Here is a 19,775-nt window from a genome sequence, read left to right on the forward strand (position 1 = left end):
TGTCAAAGATACACCTCCACACGTCCTCCGACGATGCTACACACACCGTCGGAATGGGGGCTAGGTGGGAAGAAGCTTATTCCATCTTCAGGAGTCGCCGTCGTCTCGTCTTACTAAGGAGGACACAAACCCTAACAAAACCAAAAGAAACATCTAAAACAGAGCCCTCCTGCTGGCAATGGCCAGCATCCACCGCGCCTCCATGACTCTAAGGCCACCGGAGACGAGGCGTACTGGCGGTGGCGCTAGCAAGAGACAAATGAACCCTACCTTTTTTGGAGGAGGCAGCGGTTGCGTGTGCCTGCGTATCTAGGAGCTTGGAAGTTAGAAGTAACATTTACAAATTGTATTTTCTCTTTGATGGGTATAAGGGGTATCCCCTTAACTAGTGATTAACTTTTTTTGAGCAAGGCATTTTGGAGACCAAGCTCCATGGGGGCCTTTATTTTGAAATTTTCAAAATTCAAACTTTTCAGTTTTAAAAAGTTCTGATATACCGTGAATTGCGTGTTGCACAAAAAATCATAGACTTCGAGGATGAACAGTACAGCTGCTAAAAAGTCACATGTTTTTTGTGTGTAGCTCTCGTATTAACGTATTTCACTATTTCTACCAGAAAATTTGCATACATGCACATTATATCTCTAGGTATATGTGTATTTTTCAGAATTTTTGAAATTGAAAAGTTTGAATTTTGAAGTTTTCAAATTTGACTTCCATGGAGCTCGGTCTCCATTTGGCATTTTCGACTTTTGTCTTCATATATTACTTTTGTTAAGTTGCAAATTTTTGGTGCGTTAGCGTGCAAGTATATGATCGGTTTTGCTGCGGTCAATTTTGCAGGTAGGTTTCTTCTGTGGCTGTTCGTGGGCCCTTTTGAGCCCATCCTTGCACTGAAGTACTGCACTGGGCCAATATACGCAGGCCTCCTCAAAATAAAATAAAATAAACCTTAAACTTGTAGACGAAAGCCAAATTAAATCCTGAACTTCGAATCTCTCAAATCAGCACACCGAATTCTCTGATCCCGGTCTATTTTAAATCTTAAGCGTGCTCCCAAACACCACCAGACAGGTAACGCGCCACTTAATGAAAATACGACGAAAACAAAGACAGGTGGAATCGTACTTGCGACCTGGCGTCACTAAATAATTTCATGCTTGAAAAAACGAACAATTTGGAAACCTGAACAAAATTTTAAAGTGCAAACAAATTTTGAAAATACTTTCCCATTTTGTAAAAAGTTAGAAAGTGTTCACATTTTAAAATTTTGTTCAGGTTTAAAAAAATTAGTGTTACTAAAATTATGTTCGTTTTTTTAAAGTGTTCGCACTTTAAAGATGCTTTGGGATTTATGTTTTCAAAATTTCTTTGTGCTTTTTAAAAAATGTTCGTAATTCAAAAAATTGTTCGCTTTTTTGCAAAAAAATGTTTGGACTTTTTTTTGGCTTTTTAAGAATATGTGTACTTCAAAATTGTTGACAATTTTCAGGAAAATGTTTCACAAAATTTCAAAATAAAATTCAAATCTCAACATTGCAGTATGTTGTTAAATAGTTTTGCGCTTATCCTTAAGCACCAAAAGTCAGCTGTTAGAGTGGCTAGCGGCACGAGATCAAAAGCATCAGGTCCGAAGTTTGAATGATCGTGAGTAGGTTTTTTGGGTATTTTTAATTGCGCGTTACAACAAAGGAAAACATGCTTTGCCTCTGGTGGCCGTCATCGGTAATCCCGTTGAGAACACGCTCAAGGTTTAAAATAGACCAGAATCAAATAATTTGATGTGCTGATTTAAAAATTTAAAGTTCAACGCTTGATTTAGCTTTTGTCTACAAACTCGAAGTTTATTTCGGACCTTTTCCCCTCTCGGAGGTTGCAAAGCGAGTTCGATGAACCACGTAAACTAGATGATTCCCCGCGCGTTGCTGCGGGAACCCTTTAAAAATAGATATATAGTCACTGGAAAAAGGTAGTTGATGGTGTAGCAAATACATTGGTACATATAATAGCCTGCCATGCGAATTAGCAAGTGCCTCCAGTATATTGCCGAATAGCATAAATGATGTAAGGATGATTGCATTTACGATTCTAAAAGTGAGATCACATGCACATCAGAAGAACAACTGGTACATACAATCTGCATTTCTAATACAGTACAGCAACCATGTTGTACATTCGGTAATTCTCTTAGAAAGGCAAGGGATGATCTAAAGTAGTTTGCCTTTCAACAATACAACACAAATGTCTAAAAAATAGAGTATTTGAACTGCAGGGGGTCTAGAGACACGTTAGTAGGAAAAAACTTTGTCTGCCAACATTGATATTATTACCTGTAGGCTAGTCAATAACAACGTTGGTCGGTCAGAAGGTAGCAGCCAAATAACCTACAATAAAACAGAGAGGATTCCTGTAAGGGGACAACAAACAACAAATAAAAGTCAGGAAACTATGTTAACCTTCGATTCGATAAAAATACAAGAGGCATACAAAGTATCAAATTGATTGACACACAAATTACCTCAAGATAAATTTACGCAACAATATTTAGTCGAATACCTATAGGCCAGGAGGAGCATCACAAATTAATAGATTGTTCAACATCAAACTGATAAGCGTTGATATGAATGAGTCGCAAAACAGAAAGGAGAACCAAATATTTGATGACACGCACATGCATATATGAGATAAAAGGAGAAATGCGGGTCTGAAGGCAGTAGTAGTCAGCTTGTGGCCTTAGTAGCACCATGGACATGATAGGGTAAGAAGATACAATTCCAGGATATATTCTTCAATCAAGCAAAATGAAATTCAGATCTGGATCAAGCAATAAAATCCAGAATAGGCAATGTATGCAAGGCTATGTGTTCGATCAAGCTAAATTAGATTTAAATATTAATCAAGTACACAAAGATGAAGAAGTAGCAATGGATGGGAACAATGTGTACCTGACACGCTTGGGTATGCAGCGAGGGAAGAACAACTAAGATTATGGCTCGGGCGTTCAAGTCATCTAGTACCTGAATAAATTCAGATTTGTGATTCAACCGGCAATATGTTATCGGGAATGTCCGAATATAGAGGACAGGGGAGGGAGTTGTTCACCAGCGGCAAGTATGAGTGCCCATGGTAAACATCCAACTATACTGGAGGATGTACCAAAGCGGGGTAAGCACTTTATATGGGGATCTATCAGTTTCTTGTTGAGATATATAGTGGGGAGTGGAAGTGGAGCGTCATGCATTAATTACCTGCAGCAGAAAGGTATTCCCTGGTCCCAAATGGCAATGGAGAAGATAAACAGTGTAGGATGATTCTAGAATTGGGCCGTAGAGGGCTTGAAGCAGTGGACTATGTACGGTTGGTGTGAGGAAAGTAAAATCTACAGAAGGACAACAGGGCTTCAATTGCAGAAGCGTTGTTGCTGTAGGTCACCGTCCTCGCCCTATTGAAGCTAGAAAGCACCTCAGAGCTACCAGTAAGCGCAAAGAAATTATTACACTTGAGGACTCTGCAAGTGTGACACACGATGGTTGACGGTAGGTACTCCCTCTCTCTCAGTTTACAGGGCGTGCGCGTACCCCTAGGTTGTCAATTTGACCAACCTAATACAAGTCATATATTATAAAAAATATACCAATATAAACTTCAGATGTTCTATTTTCAAAAGATATAATTTTTGTGTTATATAGTTTATATTAGGGTGATAAAATTGGCAACCTAGGTATACGTGTAGGACTTATAAACTGTGACGGAGGGAGTAGTAGAAGTCTGATGAAACTGAAGAAATGTCAGGGATAAAAAACTGCAGTCTAAAAAGTCTGAAGAACAGAGTAAGATTCACGTACCTTGGGCATTGATGGCGACGCCGAGGAGCCAAAGGGATGCCTGCAAGGTTCTCATTCCCGAGGACATCCCGCTAGAACAGAGGCCACCGCTGGGGCGGGGACGGCCGCGTTCGGTGCGTCCTAGTCCGGCTGTGCAAGGGCGCCAAGCAGACCAGCAACATGCGCATAGGCTGAATCGACTGTGCTGGGATGGCTGTTGCAGGATTTAATGGCAGTGGCGAAGCGAGCCTCTCCTTGCCCAGCTCATCCCGCTAGAACCGGGGCTGCGGCGACGATGGCCACATCAGCCGCGTCCGAGGCCGCCGACGCGATGAGGGCCAGGAGCACAACAGCGACTTGAGGGAGCTCCTTCGGATCTTGCAGGTATTGATGGCGTCAAGGAGGAGATCGGGTTTTTTTTGTCTTGGTGGGTTCACGCACCACGGCACGTGGTGGGTCAGACTCGGGAGGGAGGTCCTTCTGTACTCTCTGTACCGCTGTGAGCGTCCCTTCGGTCCTCCGGTAACACTGGTAACTGATCGCTGAGATGGCCTGCTGATCTTTTCATCGGTCCCATCTGTAAGCCGGTTATGGAATGATGATATGACTGATCTGCTGATGTGGACAGCTTGTATGTTAAGATAAATCATGTAGTGGGGATAAACTTCTTATATATATATAGGATGCCATGATTGTCTCAAAAAAAACAGTAAACGCCATGAAGGCGCATTCCAAGTGAAGTAGAAAAACGTCATAGAGGCGTCCATCGGAAATACGCCTTGTTCTTTCGTGAGCAGGGGGCAAAAGGCAAAGCACAACTGCGAAACTCCCCGGCGCCGCGAACTCTCCGGTGGCCTCCCCCACACCAGTCTTCCTGGCGGCGAAACCTCGGCACGGCCATGCTTCTCCGCCGACGCCTCCCAGCGACCCGCCTCCTCCGCCAACTGCAAGCCGGGGCGGCGGCCTCCACCACCACCTCCTCCTCTCCCCCGCCGCCTCCTCTCCAAAAGCCCATCGCCGCCTCCGCCTCCGCCTCGCCTTCTACGGCACTAGGGTCACGCCTAGGGTTCCCCAATGCGAAATCGCGCGCTTCGTCCTCGAGGAGTGCCGCCTTTCTCGCTGCCGCCGCGGCCGCCGCGCTCGCGTCGCTGCCGGTGGTGGCCTACGCCGATGCCAATGAGGAGGTGGCGTGTTATGTTTTGCTTCTGTCCGAGCTTTCGGTTTTCGTTAAGGGAGCTGGACTTAGCTTGATCTGTGTTTACAGGGCGTGGCTGACGGTGCGGTGAGCACTGACGCGGCACCGGTGGAGGACTTGGCCCGCAAGGAGAGGAAGAGGATAATGGAGCTGATTGAGAGCCGAGGAATGCAGCCAGGGTCGTACCCGAAGTTTGAAGTTGCAATCAAGGGCCAGAAGGTCGTCCCCCCACCACCACTGTCCACACACACAGCACAGTACAGACATTCGAGATGTCTGCTGAACAATATTAGTTGTGCATAACATGTCAGTCTAAGGGCTAGAGGAATTAGTGAGCACTTCGGTGTACATTGTGTCAGCCACTTTGGTCGGAATGCTTTGGTGCACTGGTTAATGTAGAAAGTATAGATTTAGCATGTCACAGTGGTAACTGGTAACAAATTCGAGTGAACCTAAGTACGAGAATCAGTCAGTTCAAGAAAGAATTGTGAGTCTCCGTAGTCGGCACAAGGATACCGTGAGATGCAGGTTAGGTTGATTGTTGCACGGTTGCTATTAGAGCGCAGTTGTAAGTGCATTTTGTTGATCTGGCATGACATTCGGGGCGGGCTACTGTGTTTACTTAGAACTGCACATTTTCACCCCATAATCAGTAACAGATAGTAACCTTGTGCAAGATTCACTTCATAATTGCATTTAATTTCTCTGATTTAGTTTTTTTTACAGGTGGTTGTTAAATTCAATGTACCATCTACCTGTAATATATCGCGCCTCATTGTTGATCTCGTAACGCATATCGGACTTGAGGCAGAACAGTGTGTTGGTGGCTCAGAGATACTATTGCGTGCTTGGGACAGGTTAGCAAAAGAAACAGGATGATATTCAGTTTGGTGCAAAGATATGTGTTGTCATTGCCTGGTTATTTGGTTTTGCACTTGTGCTAAGGGCAATCATATATAGATCGCAGATAATACAGTTTCAGATTTCACCCACATGCATTCTCTTGTGTCCTCACATCCTCTTTCCATATTTATTTTTCTCCTTAATCAGAGTCCTGTGCCACTATTTCTCTCTGCTTGGATTGGCGCAATTGTATTATCTTGGTTGATCAGCTGAAGGGGAATCATAGATACAAATGATACATTGCATTTTTAAATCTTTGTTGATGGTTGTGGGAGGTGCAAGCATTATTGTCAGGATTTCTCATGTAGTCTTCTTACCTGCAAATTGCCTTGTGTTTTTCTTTTCCATGTCATAGAAATAGGTGTTGCCAAGTAACCAATTATATTGTGTTTTAATCAATTAATTCTGTTCCAGTGCAGCTGCGCGTCAAATAACACTGAATCCTCCAAAAACGACAGCAAGCACTGGAGAGAACAATGAAGATTCTCTTTGTGTTTTGATATTTGAGCCACTTGTCGGATCTGAATATGCTGTTAGTCCTTATGTATGTATACTTAATTAAGATTGTTTAAGAAATTTAACCTACACTTTGTCATTATATAAAGATTTCATGCAATTTCTGATTGTTGTGTGTACTCTCAGGAAATTGAATTCATCAAGCCTGACAGTTTTAGTTCGAAAGAACTTGAAGGTTTGGTCAGTGCTTTAAAAATAGCTGGCCAGAAAGATGTTAAGACATCATCAGGGAAAGCATCAACCAAAGGAAGTGGTCAGAGATCTAAGCATCTACCCTCTATAGAAAAAACTGTATCTGATTTAGAGGATATGGGTGTTAGGGTCTATGGGTTTGATGAAACCTCTAGTGTTCCAATGGATGGCACTGTCATGTGGGAGAACATTGCTGGATATGAACATCAGAAAAGGTACAACATCTGTTACTTTTAATCTCGAAACAGCAGATATTTTATATATGCAAAGTAAAGGTATTATATTGTTAGTATGTAGATGTGTTTGTTCAATGATAATTACAAGCATCCCCCATGCATTGTGCCATTCCTTTCTGCTTTTCTGCTTATTTGACTTCTTTCCTTGATAGTTGACACATTCTGGTTGGTGCTTGACTGCAGAGCTTACTATCAGTCTTAATAGTCAACTGCTTTTGTGTATTCTATCATAAAGGCATAGTTCTAAGGTTTAATATATGTCTTTTGTTCTTTATAGGGAGATAGAGGATACTGTACTCTTGGCTTTACAGAATCCTCAAATATATGATGACATTGCTCGAGGTACACGTTGCAAATTTGAAACAAATCGACCTCGGGCGGTTCTGTTTGAAGGTCCACCTGGTGCGTGATCTGAATGGCCTTTTACTTCAATGCAAATTTCAATACCAAAAATAAAAATATTACATTTTGTGCTATTTTGTTTCTTAATTAATGTTAACAACCATGGTAAAAAAATAGTAGGTAAGTAGGTTATGTCATTTCATAATTAAAGTTATAGTATTTGTTGGTTAGACTATTTACTATAAGCGAGAAATTGCAACAGATCAGTGCTTGCACTTCCTGATTTTGAGCCCCTCTTTGTGCGCTAATAGTATGACTGCGTCTGTTTTTTGCTGGTTTGTTTGCTTACTTTACCAGTTACCACTGTCTCATCATTTCAGGGACTGGTAAGACATCTTCTGCTCGTGTTATTGCCAAGCAAGCGGTAACTCATACTCCTATACTTTTGGAAATTCTCGAAAGTAATTTTGTGCAAAAGAAACTGAAATATGTTTTCTGAAGCTTTTCTGCTGATCACTTTACTTATTCTAGGGAGTTCCACTATTATATGTGCCACTGGAGATCATCATGTCAAAATATTATGGTGAAAGTGAGCGCCTGTTGGGATCTGTTTTCTCACTTGCCAACAATCTTCCTGATGGAGGTATTATTTTCCTAGATGAGGTACGCACCGTCATCTTTATAGCATACATGTGTTATGGATAATACATCAGTTACGAAATGTATGGTGGTGCTTAACATACTGATGTTGGTGGAATATTTTTGTTGTTGTTCCAAATTTCATAAAAAATGTGTTGCTTCTTTAGGCTTTAAGCTGAATTTTGCCTTCTTTCCAAATGATGATGGCTGGTGAAGTAGAACTACTTATACTTCTATGCCTCCAAAACAACTTAACTAGGAGCTCTGCATGACCCTTTAGCCTGTTTTTGTTCTCTATTTTAGTATACTTCGCTTCATAGTGATTTGATTTTCCTGTTTATACTAAGATGTGAATTTTGCATCCTTCTAATTTATATCCTTGTATAGGTAGACTCTTTTGCTATTTCTCGAGATAGTGAAATGCATGAAGCTACTCGAAGGATATTATCAGTAATTCTGCGACAGGTAGAGTGCCTCTGACCTCTGTGGGTGTAAGTAATATTGAGTGCCTGTTACCTCTGTTGGTGTAAGTAACCACTGAGTTTATACATACTTCTTTCAATCACTCATCCTGCCTGTTAGGGAGGGAAGGTGAGACTATGGGCTTTATTTATTCAAAACCATGAGAGTGCATAGCCACGGCTCAAGAGAAGCCAGGGGAACATTAAACGAAGTTACATAATCTTTGGATGTAGACATTATTTCTGTCACACCTAACCAAATGCCAAACAATATGACGCGGTAGTTGCCAGCTTTGTCGCAATCCCTGCACGGTCCACATCCACTTTCACCTCATACCATTGTCAGCGGTTAGTGCCATGGCCTTTCGTGCTTGGAACAGCAACCAGTTCAGCGTAGGCCACTCGCTCCTCAGAATTTGCAGAACCCAGTAGGAATTACCCAAAGTCGTCACGCCACACGACACGACTTCCACTAGAGCAATCTACTTTAGCTAGCCCAGTCTGCACTTCGGCACACACATTGGTACAGCACTTTTGAGACCTTGTGTAAACCCCGGAGATTGAATAAGAGATACAATACTCTTAAAACCCTTACTGTGTTGCAGAAACTGTACATTGTAACATGTATGAAAGCGCATACTTCTAACTGGCAGGACTTCTTATTTCATGCCTGGTTTTTGCTGTGGTTATTTACTTACGCTTTGTGCAAGCATTAGCATGTAAGCCCCTGTTGCTATTCTCCATGTTTTTGGTATCCAATTTTGATAGCTTGATACCTCTCAGTTACCTGACAAAAGACCTGCATGCGGTCTGTTAGGTGCTTCTATCATGCTTATACAATCACTGCACCTGCCGTGTGTATTATTGCCATTAATTAAATTTCTTTTGTGAAGATCGACGGGTTCGAGCAGGATAGACGTGTGGTGGTTATTGCTGCAACAAATAGAAAGGAAGACCTTGATCCTGCTCTCATCAGGTTTAGTTCTATTTCGCCACCCCCCTTCTGTGTTCCTGTAAACAGTCCTAACTAATGTTCACACTGTCTAGTGAGTACTGAAGTTCTTATGCGAGATTCTTTTTGGCTTCCTGCATTTTTCTAAGAGCCGTACATAACAACATATAAGCTATACAAATAAACAGTGCTGCAATACTGGACTAAACTACTTAACCTTGTGAAAAAAAATTGACGTTAAACCTTGTAACATTTATATAAAACTTAGATATCATGATCAATTTGATCTTATCTTTTATTTGGATTATGAAAACTGTACTCTTAACTTCTCCTGTTTCCTTTGTTAATTTGCAGCCGTTTTGATTCAATGATTTGTTTCGGCCTACCGGACCAGCAGAGCCGTGCAGAAATAGCAGCCCAATATGCAAAGCACCTAACAAAATCCGAGTTGGTTCAGTTTTCCCTTGCCACTGAGGAGTAAGTACTTCATTCTGAATCTTCAATCAGGATGTCCCTGTGTTGCTACAGAGCCGCTAATGAAAAAACAAAAATACCAGTTATATACCTAAATTTTCCTTTTCAGAACAAAACGAATGTTTGCGAAACCACATTGACAGTTCATTGGAAGAAGAGGCTGTCACATTTAGTAGCATATGTTTTGTAGGTCAACTGCTCAATATAACAAATAAAATGTGTAAAATTGACATATGGTAAATAACTTCTGCATGCTTTGATATTCAACACTAAGTCCTTCACAGCTCCATTAACATATGGTAAATAACTTCTGCATGCTCTGATATTTATATGGCAGGAGTAGCTCCATATCATCTCCTAAAGACTATACAGATTCATAAGGATAAATCTAAACGAATAAAACAAGATATATGCATATTGATATATTTGTTTTACGTTCCTCTGAAAAATATTTGAAGGAAAGAAATGTTTCTAAACTCAGTGCCGTAATGGTGCATAGTCCATCAGAGACGGGGATCACATGTATATATGATCCTTGTGTACCTGGAAGCGGCAAAGAGATGCTCCGAAAATATGTTTGAGCTGTGTCCTAAAACGTCTTGCATTTGTTTACAGAGGGAGCACTTAGTGTGGTACATTTTGTAACACAAAAAAATATGCAAGTCCTGATTGAGCCACAAGCCTGTCGTGTTTGCAGTAGCAAATGTCCGGCTTATCGTTTCTTTTTAACGGCTTGTGTATTGAATTTAGATTCTTAAATGCATTACTGTAGATCAGGGAAAGCTGCATCGGTTCTTATTTGTCTATTTGTGACTCTTGACTTGGTTAGCAAGGGTTGGTGTGCTGTCCCATCCTGGTACTAGTATCTACTCCCTCCGTTCCAAATTACTCGTCGCAGAAATGAATGTATCTAGAACTAAAATGCATCTAGACACATCCAATTCCGCGACGAGTAATTCGGAACGGAGGGAGTAGGAAATTAGATCGTGTACCAATGTTTTTTGTTTTTCATCTGGACAGTCTGGACAGCTACGCATACTGCTAAAAGATCATTCAAGACAAACTGTACTGTGCTTAGCAGTCCATTATCTTACTTGTTCTAAACACTGAGTGCAGGATGGCAGGAAGAGATATCAGGGATATCTGCATGCAGGCAGAAAGGCATTGGGCATCGAAGGTATGGTAAACCAGCCCACAAGTTATTTCCCCTCCTCTTTTGGGGCATCGTCAGCTTCTCACTTGGTCAATGTGTTTGCCTTCCACAGTTTATCAGGGGACAAATTCCAAAAGACGAGAAGGGGGAGCCCCCTCTTCCTCCAATCGATGAGTATGTTGCATGTGCCGAACAACGGAGAAAGTCTTTACCGGATAGAACAAGACCAGCAGCATCCAGATTCGGCCCACCTCTGAAATTAGCTTGAAGAAACTATCTCTTATATACGATATGGCTACTACATAAAAAATGTAATTCCAACGAGGATGTGTATACAGTTAGCTAGTTTCATACGTGGTTCTGTAGTTACCTGAATTTTGAGATGAGAAAACATGGGGCGTTGGAGACCGGCTTTCTTTAGACGCGGAGAGGGATATGGTAGTCTATAAAGGCGTTCTCAGTTTCTTTTCTGTAACAATGTTTGACTTTTCTCGACTGTTGGAATTAAACCTGGTAATAGTCTGGGCTGAAAACCATAGTTTCAGTCCGGTTTTCATTTTGGGCTGCTCTGGTTTGGTTGAAACGGACTGAGCTCCTGCTATAATTTGGTTTGGTGTGGGATTTAATGATTACTGGATTGGTTTGGTTTGGTCTGGACCCTTTTTATCGACGGACAAAATCCAGTCGAGCGACCATCCCCAGACCGATTTTGCTTCTTGTACAGTTTGTATTAGTGTTAAGTGATGTAAATGAGTGAAAAAAATATGGAGACGCTACGGCAGCAGTAAGAAAGGGAAATACGAGTTCGTAGTATCAATTAGTTTGCTTTGCTTCAAAAAAAATATCCTAAACTAGCAAATAGAATTCATCTTTGAACTATTCTCGGACTTGTTAGAATTCATCTTTGAACATGAAATCTTGGTCCAACATTACAACTGAAAGCTACTGAGACACCTATGCGGCACTAGCAATAGCAAATAGAGACAAGCCGCGAACCAATCTCTGGTTGAGATAGTTAGGTGGACAGTGGTATCCCCAACCCACTAGGGTTTAAATCCTGGTGCTCGCATTTATCCTGAATTTATTTCAGGAATTTTGGTGATACGCTTTCAGTGGGAGGAGACGTTCCCGTCGACTACGAGGCGCCTACGGTGACTTCGTAAAATCTCAAGATGATATGCCGGCCCAATCTCTCGGAGGTGCTCATAGGGGTAGGGTGTGCGTGTGTGCGTGTATATGAGCGCTTATATCTGTACTTATGCTCAAAAAAAAAAATAGAGGCAAGCCTTGCTACATGCTTCATGTTTCCTTCCTGGTGTTATTTTGGGTCCATGATTGTCCGTTACACACGGCAGGTTGCATTTCCAGTTGATGGTTTTAAGTGAAATTGAAAAGAAAAAATGTGCAGGTCCTCTAAATTCTAACTACCGACAGAACACGTCCATTTCAGTGGCTATTTGATTTCTGGAACCGAGTGTGGCAAGGGCCCGGACCACGGCTCTGGAATCCAGTGCACGTAGATATGGTTGTTGTTTTATTCATCGTGCATGAGACAGAAACGAAATATATTCCGTACGTGAGCACGGTCGATGTTCCGATCGACCCCCGGAGAGAAGACGAACGCGGCGGCATCCCACGTTGGCCGTCACTTCACCGGAAAGCTATCGCCCACCTAAGCACCGCCCGGAGTGACCATCGCATTAGCCATTAGGTAACCGACATGCACCGCGATCGGAATGAACGACCGGTTACCCGTCGCGTTTGCATCCGCGCCTGCGCATGCGTTCAGGCGGCCTCCATACTTCCCGACGTTTTGCAGCCACGTCTAGCTCGCCACTCCACGGCGGGGCGCCCGTGCGGCGCCGCCCACCGCTTGACGGTTCGCCACCTGTTCATGGACGACGGCGAAGGCGCGCGGCATTCTCCGAAACTCACGCGGAGATGGACGAACCCGATCGAGCCGTCTCCTTCCCATCGTAACCAGCGACAGTGAGCGGTCTCCGTCCGCAGGAACCTAGCTAGCCCCCCCGGTCCAGAGCACGCGACACGAGCCTACGCCGTGCAGGTGTAGGGCACGCGTACACGTACACGTACACGGGACGGGGATGCGAATCCGCGCAATCATGGCGGAATCCGTCGCTCAGTCGCTACGTATGGCATGGCGTATGCCCACCGGACACGGACAGCGACCCGCGCGGCAGGACCGGGCGTGCGTGCGTGCGTGCTCTACATACATACATACAGAGCGACGCCGACGCGCGCGCGCGCGCCAAGTCCACACGGCCGGGCCGGGTAAGCCTTCGGAACGGAAGCGCCCGCGCGCGCGCAGCATGGGCGCCCGGCGTGCACCGTGCGCGCGCCGGGGACGCGGGCGCCACGTGCGTGGGCAGGCCGGGTTCGAGTTAGCGGACACGTCCCGATCGATCGGTCGGCGTCGGCGGCGCCACGGACGCAAGCGCGGCGGGGCCCCTCCCTCCACCGCCCATCCTCTCACGTCGCTGCACGACCGACCCGGCCCGGCGACCCGGTGCCGGTGGTGCCCGTACGACGACCGGACTGGCGGGCGGCGCGGTGCCACCACCTGCCGCTGCCGCTGCCAGACAGCGCTCTAACTGCCAAGTGCCAACGCTCATGGCTCGTACCCGTACCCCGTCTGTCCCGCTTCGCCTGCAGACCAAACACTACTGTAGGCGACTAGGCGTGTTCCCGCCGGCCCGGCTTGCTAGCTACCAGCATATATTCTGCAGCATTAACTCCACCCGTCAGGAGGAGCAGCTAGTCGCGAGGCATTACGTACGTACGTATGATCATCGCGGCAGGAATTCCTCATGCCTTTGTCAAGGCGTGATCAATCCTAGCGTACGTACTCGTGCTGCCATGTGTCCTGGCACGGTATATGCTGTGCTGAACGTATTGAATGTATGTAACGTAAACGAGACATCATAAGATGATGCTTGGGCATACGTACTTGTGTACCAACGAGACATAACTGTCGATGCATGTGCACAAGTTCACCACCCTCAAATGGAGATGCGCCACTTAGCAATCTGATTCTCTGAACCCGGCCATGTGCCCTCTTAGTTCTCTCTTCAGATAACGATGCTACTAAGCGATTGCTTGCGCGGATTGGTGAGAGGCTGCAGCGACTCGCAGCCCAGCAGGGCTTGCTAATGTAGCTGATGTTCGTATGATGAGATGAGACGTTTACATGCTAGGAGGCACTGCACGCGACGCAGACATGGCACCGGAGCCACACACACACACACACACACACACACACACACACACACACACACACACACACACACACACACAGCGAGCCAGCTGATTAGCACAAGCTAGCACACCACTGCGTGCCAGAGAGAGTATTTGTCACTAGCCTTTCACTCACAGGCAAACCTTCGGGTGTCAAACTATTTTTCCTTGTTTGTACCGCATTGAGTGCAGGGCAAGCAAAGCCTGCACGCTTACTCATCAACAAGACACACACGCGCACAGTTAACTTGTCCTCCACAGATCTCGTAAAGCTCCGCGAGAAACAGAGACTTTTGCGGAGCCTTTCTGGTGGTGGTGGTGGGAACCGCTCATCTAGCCCATTAGCAAAAGAGGTCTACTGATTAATCAGTTGCCTTTGCTTCAAACCCTAATTATTAATCACCCCGTACGTACATATATTAGGTGGGGAGCACGCACCAGCAATGCTAAGTAGCACTCAAGTGTCACTTAATCTTAAGTGGCAAAGTGCTTACATTACATACTACATCCGGTGAAAACCAAACCCCAGCTGATCGCAGCTAGAACAACGCCAGGGTGCTGCGTCGTTCTACCAGCACCTAATGACCAGTGGCCGGTCACTGGCATGAACCAAGAACCCTGTTCAGGCCTCCATGGACCTGGCCCGAGACGACACTGTCATGACCACGACGCGTCAGGACCGCTTGGTTTACGCACGCCTCGACTCATCATCACGCTCTTTGGGGGCTATCCCATTGAACCCTGCACGCCATGCCGAAGCTCTGCGTGGACCGTGGTGATAAAAGGCAGCAGGGTAAACTAACGTCTGAACCGACACACCGTTGCTTTGCTCCTAAGTGTGTCGCCTGGCAACCGTCGTTAGGGCTCCTGACAGCTCCCTGCATCAATGATTCACGCACAATCATCGTCTCGATTTTTTTTAGATCTTTTTCTCTGCTTCTTCTCTTTTGGCGACCAGCAGCTCTGAACAAGACCATTACTTTCGACTAATTTTACAAGCAATAATTAATCGTCTCTGCCTCACAGGTTCTAAAGGAATACAGGATCGTGGCCGCCCCGCCGATGAATGCTCCCAAAGTTTCGGTGGTCCGCCGTGCATTTTCTTGCAGCATGTGGTGCTCCCTGCCCCCTGGGGTCGAAGTTTATGAGGACATGGACAGCTGAATTTATTTACTTATGCATTCATTCGTGGACCAATCTAGTATAAATACAGCTTGGGTCATGACCACGAGGCACGTACATACTCCTTCCCGTTTGCTGCACGTCAATTGCCCCCGAATTCTTGTCGCCGATCCTTACGGAAAGTCGCAGGGATCTCTTGGAGTCTGCAGCAGACGGTATAAATAATACTTATGTCGAGGAAGCATATGGCGGAGCTCTGGGGTAGTGGTTCAAGTGCCATGATCGATCGCCGGGGAGTTCGGTCCAAGAAAGCGAGCACATGGCGTGGGCTGACGGTACAAGAGGAAGCAGGCGCCGGAGTAGACGAGACGAGTAGGCCATGCATGATTGCGCGGCCGCGCATGTGGAGATGGATGGATAATTGAGAGCGGCGCCGCGCCGGGCGCCGGGCGCCGGACGCGTGTGTAGCCTCACCTCACGTAGCGCTGCCGTCGCGCGTCCTTTGCTGAGCCTCGACGCCGACGGTTCCCCTGCGACATGGCACTCCATTTTGCTCAGTGGGAGTACGAGACTTGACGAGTACTACGTGGCTTTGCCATTGGGCCACGCCGGCACGGCCAGGGCACATCACACATGCCGGCGCCACCGGCCAGATCCGCCTGCAAGACGGACGGGAGCCACTCAACAGGCGTCAGCGTTCTCGCTGCCATTGCCCACGGCGGCGAATTCCATTTCCATAGCTATCGAGGCACGGACGGCTCACCTGCATCAAGTTTCCTCTGCCCGAGCATGTGACGATGAATTCAGTGGACACTGGACAGCAACACCCACGGGCCACCGCACAGATAGATACGCGCCCGTTGGTGTTGCTGTTCGGACCCATCTTGTCCGTTTTGTATCCGGACCGATCCATTTTGAGTGCAAACTTGCGCCGGGTTTGGATCACGACGGACACCAAACGGACGCGCGCCTCGTCCGCGTCGGGGCCGCGTGGCAGGCAGCCACCTACCTCCCAACCGCCCACATCAATGCACACGAGCGGGCGGCCCCACCTGTCATCCGCACGTCGAACAGTCGTCGTCCTTCTTTAAGTGGGAAGCGTGGACGGGTCGTCGTCCACACTGCCCCACGCCATCCTGCGGCCTCCTCGAAACCCAACAGCCCCAGTCCCAAACCCTAGCCAACACCTCGTCGGCCGGCCGCCCGCAGCCATGGGCCACAAAGGCAAGCACGACCGCGAGGCTGGTTCCTCGCCGGGACGCCGCCGCAGCTCGCCATCGCCACCATGCCGGGCCCCCGCGCCGCCCGCCTTCTCCATCGCGCCCACGTCCGCCGGCGAGCGCGACCGGCATTACGTCCGCTCGTCGGTGTGCCGCCGTTATTGGGAGACGAGGACGCCACTCCCCTGGAGCGACGTCCATCTCCCCAATAACTGGCATCTCTCCGCCGACCAGGTCCCGATCCCGCCGGTCCCAACGAGCGGCCGTGCGCGCGACAAGGAGATCGAGCGCCGCCGCCGCCTCCTCCCCGACGACCTCATCTACGACCCTAGGTACGCCCCCGATTCCGGGCTCTGGGACACCTGGTTTCGTGACGAGCACGACACCAGGCGCGCGTCGTTCTTCGCTGGCACCTCGACGGGGCCGCGGCGGCCATGACAGGAGCGCGCAGCGCCTGCTCCCCAGGAGCGCGGGTGTAGACGGATGCGCGGCGTCACGCCCACGCCGTCGCCTTTGCCGTCTCCATCGCCACCACCACCTCCTCACATGACGGAGGAGGAGGATGCCCGTCTCATGGCGCGTGTCATGGAGGACTCCATGTACACGCACGATGAGCGGCAATGGGAGGGCCTGGAGGAGATGACGGCCCGCTCCGCTGCCGGTGAGGTAGCCATCCCCGAGGAGGAGGAGCCGGTGGCCGCATTCCAATAGCTGCTGGGCCAGGGGTGGGGTTGGTCCTGCACTGCTCCGGAGATGGCCGCCGGCGTGGGCGTGAACTGGTGCCCCACTCCGCCGCGGTTGTCGTGGTTCTAAGTCTGACAGTAATGTAGGGGGGTAGGTATGGAGAGGCAAGATCTTAGCTATGGAGTAGTTGTAAGCACACGAGGTTTACGAGTTCAGGCCCTTCTCGGAGGAAGTAATAGCCCTACGTCTCGGAGCCCGGAAGCAGTCGACTGGATTATGTGTGTATGAATTATAGGGGTGCGAACCCTTTACACTGAGGAGGGGGGTGGCTTATATAGAGTTCGCCAGACCCCTCCGGCCCTCAGTTATGCAGGGTTTTAAATACACTAAGGTCGGGCGTTACTGGTAACGCCCCTAATAAAGTGTTATGATGACCATAAAAGCTACTTAATGACCGACCGTTAGCGTGCGGAGTGACTTTAGGTCTCCTGGCCGTCGAGTGGTTGAATCTTGGTCGAGTGATTGCTTCTTGGTCGAGTGTCTTCAAGTCTGTCGAGTGGAACACCTCCAAGTCGATTGAAAGGTGATTTCTTCTAGAGATGTCCTTGGGTAGGGCAGTTAGGACAGGTCCATGACCCTACCCTAGGTACATAGCTTCATCATTAGCCCCCGAATGGATCGAGGTTTGAGTGGGGAAGGAGCTGAGAACTTCTCCGACTCATTTTTCATGCCATGAGCATATCTTATTTCGGATCAATGAACCTGAGTGATGACAGCAACTTCCTCTTCAGTCGCCTTGATCCATTCTTAGTTTTTTTTGTCGAGTGAGTTTCTTTACTTGAAAGGCTCCGAGTGATGGTGTGGAGGAGATATTCCGTCTGACAAGTTGTTCTGTTGTCCGCAGATTTCGCGGGATTCGAATTTTGGGAAGCGCGCGGGACGGGGGAGGCCGCAGTAATCGGATGGGATAGGGCGGAGCCGCCTCGATCTCCGCACCACCTTTTTCGCCATGTATCGCGCGTGATTGTTACGGGATTTGACAGGATCGTCCGGGCCTACCAGTCAGCCACTCGGAAGCGACCTCATATAAGGCGTCGGACCAGGGTTTCTTGAACAGTGCGTTCTCATTTCCTCTTCTCCTCTTCAGGTTTCTTCGTCGCGCTAGCTCTCCCCCAGCGCCGCCGCTCCGTACGCGTCTCGTCGGCGATGATGGGGAAGGAGAAGACGGCGGCTCTGGAGCGGGCGAAGAAGGCAACGACAAAGGCGAAGGGGAAGGCGACCAGTCGGGGTGGATCTTCCTCACGAGCCGGCCTGCCGAAGGGCTGGATCTGAAGGAAATATGCCCTAGAGGCAATAATAAAGTTATTATTTATTTCCTTATAATCATGATAAATGTTTATTATTCATGCTAGAATTGTATTAACCGGAAACATAATACATGTGTGAATACATAGACAAACAAAGTGTCACTAGTATGCCTCTACTTGACTAGCTCGTTAATCAAAGATGGTTATGTTTCCTAACCATGAACAATGAGTTGTTATTTGATTAACGAGGTCACATCATTAGTTGAATGATCTGATTGACATGACCCATTCCATTAGCTTAGCACACGATCGTTTAGTATGTTGCTATTGCTTTCTTCATGACTTATACATGTTCCTATGACTATGAGATTATGCAACTCCCGTTTGCCTGAGGAACACTTTGGGTGCTACCAAACATCACAACGTAACTGAGTGATTATAAAGGAGCATTACAGGTGTCTCCAAAGGTAGATGTTGGGTTGGCGTATTTCGAGATTAGGATTTGTCACTCCGATTGTCGGAGAGGTATCTCTGGGCCCTCTCGGTAATACACATCACATAAAGCCTTGCAAGCATTACAACTAATATGGTAGTTGTGAGATGATGTATTACGGAACGAGTAAAAGAGACTTGCCGGTAACGAGATTGAACTAGGTATTGGATACCGACGATCGAATCTCGGGCAAGTAACATACCGATGACAAAGGGAACAACGTATGTTGTTATGCGGTCTGACCGATAAAGATCTTCGTAGAATATGTAGGAGCCAATATGGGCATCCAGGTCCCGCTATTGGTTATTGACCGGGGACATGTCTCGGTCATGTCTACATTGTTCTCGAACCCGTAGGGTCCGCACGCTTAAGGTTACGATGACAGTTACATTATGAGTTTATGCATTTTGATGTACCGAAGGTTGTTCGGAGTCCCGGATGTGATCACGGACATGACGAGGAGTCTCGAAATGGTCGAGACGTAAAGATTGATATATTGGAAGCCTATGTTTGGACATCGGAAGTGTTCCGGGTGAAATCGGGATTTTACCGGGTTACCGGGAGGGTTACCGGAACCCCCCGGGAGCCATATGGGCCTTCATGGGCCTTAGTGGAAAGGAGAAAGGGGCAGCCCAAGGTGGCTGCGCCTCTTCCCCCTCCCCTAGTCCTATTAGGACTAGGAGAAGGTGGCCGGCCCCCCTCTCTCCCTTCCCCTCCGAGGAATCCTAGTTGGACTAGGATTGGGGGGAGGAATCCTACTCCCAGAGGGAGTAGGACTCTCCTGCGCCTCCCTCTATGGCCGGCCAG

General features: G+C 47.2%; 1 protein-coding gene across 1 annotated transcript; it reads left to right on the forward strand.

The window, feature by feature from the left end:
• Positions 1 to 4,593: 4,593 nt before the first annotated feature.
• Positions 4,594 to 11,446, forward strand: LOC125514656 (katanin p60 ATPase-containing subunit A-like 1). Its single transcript, XM_048679994.1, has 13 exons — positions 4,594 to 5,008; positions 5,089 to 5,238; positions 5,746 to 5,876; positions 6,337 to 6,466; positions 6,565 to 6,845; positions 7,144 to 7,268; positions 7,589 to 7,632; positions 7,740 to 7,871; positions 8,235 to 8,312; positions 9,202 to 9,284; positions 9,615 to 9,737; positions 10,851 to 10,911; positions 11,000 to 11,446. The coding sequence occupies exons 1-13, from the start codon at positions 4,724 to 4,726 to the stop codon at positions 11,153 to 11,155; spliced, it is 1,779 nt and encodes a 592-aa protein (XP_048535951.1). The 5' UTR covers positions 4,594 to 4,723; the 3' UTR covers positions 11,156 to 11,446.
• Positions 11,447 to 19,775: the final 8,329 nt, after the last annotated feature.

The sequence above is a fragment of the Triticum urartu genome, chromosome 6, assembly GCF_003073215.2.
Source record: "Triticum urartu cultivar G1812 chromosome 6, Tu2.1, whole genome shotgun sequence".
In the NCBI taxonomy this organism is placed as follows: domain Eukaryota; kingdom Viridiplantae; phylum Streptophyta; class Magnoliopsida; order Poales; family Poaceae; genus Triticum; species Triticum urartu.

Excerpts from the sequence above, each read along its gene's own strand:
- LOC125514656 (XM_048679994.1), top strand. The coding sequence starts at position 4,724 with ATGCTTCTCCGCCGACGCCTCCCAGCGACCCGCCTCCTCCGCCAACTG. Across the intron at positions 6,467-6,564 it reads AATATGCTGTTAGTCCTTAT|GAAATTGAATTCATCAAGCC; the intron begins GTATGTATACTT and ends GTGTACTCTCAG. Across the intron at positions 6,846-7,143 it reads GGATATGAACATCAGAAAAG|GGAGATAGAGGATACTGTAC; the intron begins GTACAACATCTG and ends TGTTCTTTATAG.